Source organism: Lotus japonicus, chromosome 3 (assembly GCF_012489685.1).
Source record: "Lotus japonicus ecotype B-129 chromosome 3, LjGifu_v1.2".
Classification (NCBI taxonomy): Eukaryota; Viridiplantae; Streptophyta; class Magnoliopsida; order Fabales; family Fabaceae; genus Lotus; species Lotus japonicus.
The window spans coordinates 13002518-13005344 of record NC_080043.1 but is presented as its reverse complement, the minus strand read 5'-3'; the positions used below and the strand labels follow the sequence as shown (position 1 = coordinate 13005344).

Genomic DNA, 2827 nt, shown 5'->3' with positions numbered 1-2827 from the left:
ATTTTGTTTTCTTTTCAACTTTAGAACTTCTCGCTGTATTTGGACGTTCGGTATTCCCTTTCTTCAGTTTTCGTATCTCCACCCCTTTATGGCTCTAGCGAGAGACTTTCATCAACGCCAAGTCGCAAACATAAAAGAGGACGGACCGAGAAAAAACATGGGAGAGGAACTGGGCGGAGCTCGAGGCAGAGAAGATCGTGGCATCCCTTCAAATCAAGATGGCGGTATCTTTTCCGTTTCGTTTCACGTATCTGAATCAACTTTCTATCACCTCCGTTTCCTCGCAATCCTCTCCGTCGTTGTATTTGTGAGGCAGTGTGCCCGTGATGAATCTACAGTCGATAGGATCTTCCACCATGTGAGAGACCTCTTTTTCTCCCTTCTTCGCCGCGATTCATCTTTGATCAGGTAAGAATGTTTCTTTTTTTTCATTCTTTCTTCTTCTGGATTCACCTCATCTGTAGTTATCCTGATTTCACATCCTTCTCATTTCTATATGTTTCTTTTTTTTATTCATTTTCTCTACTGATTATTCCATATTTCATGTCTCAACGACAGGTAAACAAAGGCTTATGAATGGATTGGGTAAGGGTGGAACAACTGCGGATCGGAAGTTTGTCAAGGTGTTGCTGAACTGAGGCAACACTATACTATCGAAACAGCGAGAGGAGGACATAGATTTGTGCCTGATAGTGGTTCTGAGCTTCTTTCAAATATTGTAATTGAGGTTTGTTTCCGTTGACTATTGGATATGCTATGTCATTTATTGATGTTTCATTTTTCTTTTCTCCTCCTCTTGGTATTATATGCATACATAATCGACAAGACAATCCTGAATGTATAAATGTGTGAGTTTAAGTTGTGATTTGGATGCAATATTCATAAGTTGACTCTGAAAATCTTTATTGCAATTTTAAAGTTTCCCAATATTTGTTTTGATGGGGTATGCCCTTAGGGAAACCCGAAATAGGGGCATATAACCTCTTATATGCGGTTTTTATGTCTGTTTTTGCTATGTTAGGTACAGTTCTGGAGACACTTCTTTAAGAACATATAATAATCTTTTAGCTGATTATTTTCACTTGATGTATGCTTTACTTTTGATTAAGTGCATAGAATTGATAAAAACATCATACCAAGAATTGTTGCTGCACACTGAATTATTCACAGGGTATTTATGGTTAACTATATATCTTAATAATGCTTAAGGACTGGTGATTAGTATTCTTAGTTTTTAGATTGAAATTTCAGCATCACTTGCCATTAGCGGTGTTTCTGCTTGAGTTAAGGATTTTGTAATTGTATTTGATCGGATTTTTACCATTGTTGAGATCTTTTTTTTTTGCAGTTTGCATGTTATGGATCAAGCTATGGAAAAGGGTCTTATTTTCATTGATGGTTCTGAATCGACATACGTTACTGCCACTGTAAGTGCCATGTTCAGAACCCTATCCTTCTTTCCCAAGCTCATATTGTTTGCAGAAAGCCATTATATTTTAGAAACTTTCTATTTAAGTTCATCATGGTAGAGATGAATTTATCCTATGAATACATCCTAATCAATACTTATGATCAAGTAATCTATAATGGGATTAAGGATGGACAATTTACAGGAATATGCTGAGCTACCAGACATATGGGTTGCTACTTTTGGAACACATATTACTGAAACAATAAGGTTGATGGATCCACTGCACAATTCCTTCAATGTTCGACTCACAAAGTTTAACAACAATGTATTTGCACTGACAAATGGACTATTAAGCCTCCAACAATATTATGGTCTGCAATATGGTGGATGGCTTAAACTTTTTTTATCTTGGAGGGACTGAATTCCGATTAATTGAGGTCCAAGATAGAGGTTTTATGAATGTGAGATATAGAACCCCTCCATTGAGATATGAATTTGGATGGGGGAATGATGAAGAGGTGCCTTCTGGCTATGAAAGTGGTCCTGACGAACATGAGGCTGACAACTTAAATGGCCAGCTAATCTATCATGAATCAGAGCTCCCCATCTCTGACACCTACCAAAACAAAAAGGTATTGTACACTGCATAAATGTCATTATAGAGATTTCCATTTCACAACTCATTGCACATTGGTTTTTAATTTCAAAAAAAAAATGCAGACATTGCCTGTTGCATTGGTTCATGGTGCAATTCTTCCTCATACACCACCACATTGTGTCCTGAGGGATGAACATAAAAGAAGATTTTTTTTGTGATTTAACGTGGAATAAGAAAAGGCAAGGAGAATGCGTCTTGAAGGGTGTATGGCTTCAATTTGTTAAAGCAAACAACTTACAATACGAAAGCAAGATCTGGTGGGTGATTAAGAAGAGAGACCCAACTGTGGTTCATGTAGGTGTTTTGGAGAGATGAAACATCCTCAATTATAACTTAAGAAGTTCCTTTAGTTTATTGACTTCCTGTTACAGTTTTCCTCCTTTGTTATGTTTGTTTTCTTTTAATTCTTCCTCTGGCTTGGGTTCTTTTACTGAGGGAACATTTGGCCATGAAGTGTTGCTCGATTGGGAGAGCTTTGTTCCCAAGACCCTTTTGATTATAATAAATTTTCTGCTGCTTTCATTATTCTAAGTGCTTATTCTATTCTAGGTAATCAAGAACTTATTATTCTTAACTCTTGGGTCAGTAATTGATGATTATACAATTCGAACAATAAAAAAAAACATTTTGGATAGTGGAATTCTAAAAAAAAAGTCCTAGAAATTACATTATTCTATATCCAGAAATAGAATAAAATAATATCAATTTAGAAAAAAAAATTATTAACAAATATTATAAAAATAAATATTCAAATCGAT

General features: G+C 35.7%; 1 protein-coding gene across 1 annotated transcript; it reads left to right on the top strand.

Annotated features, from left to right (window-relative positions):
- Positions 1 to 1617: 1617 nt before the first annotated feature.
- LOC130748636 (uncharacterized) lies at positions 1618 to 2583 on the top strand. Its single transcript, XM_057601867.1, has 2 exons — positions 1618 to 2043; positions 2132 to 2583. Exons 1-2 carry the CDS (start codon positions 1780 to 1782, stop codon positions 2225 to 2227), a joined length of 360 nt encoding a protein of 119 aa, XP_057457850.1. The 5' UTR covers positions 1618 to 1779; the 3' UTR covers positions 2228 to 2583.
- The last annotated feature ends 244 nt before the right edge of the window (positions 2584 to 2827 follow it).

Coding starts and splice junctions, on each gene's coding strand:
- LOC130748636 (XM_057601867.1), top strand. CDS start 1,780: ATGGTCTGCAATATGGTGGATGGCTTAAACTTTTTTTATCTTGGAGGG. Junction 2,044..2,131: donor ACACCTACCAAAACAAAAAG/GTATTGTACACT, acceptor AAAAAAATGCAG/ACATTGCCTGTTGCATTGGT.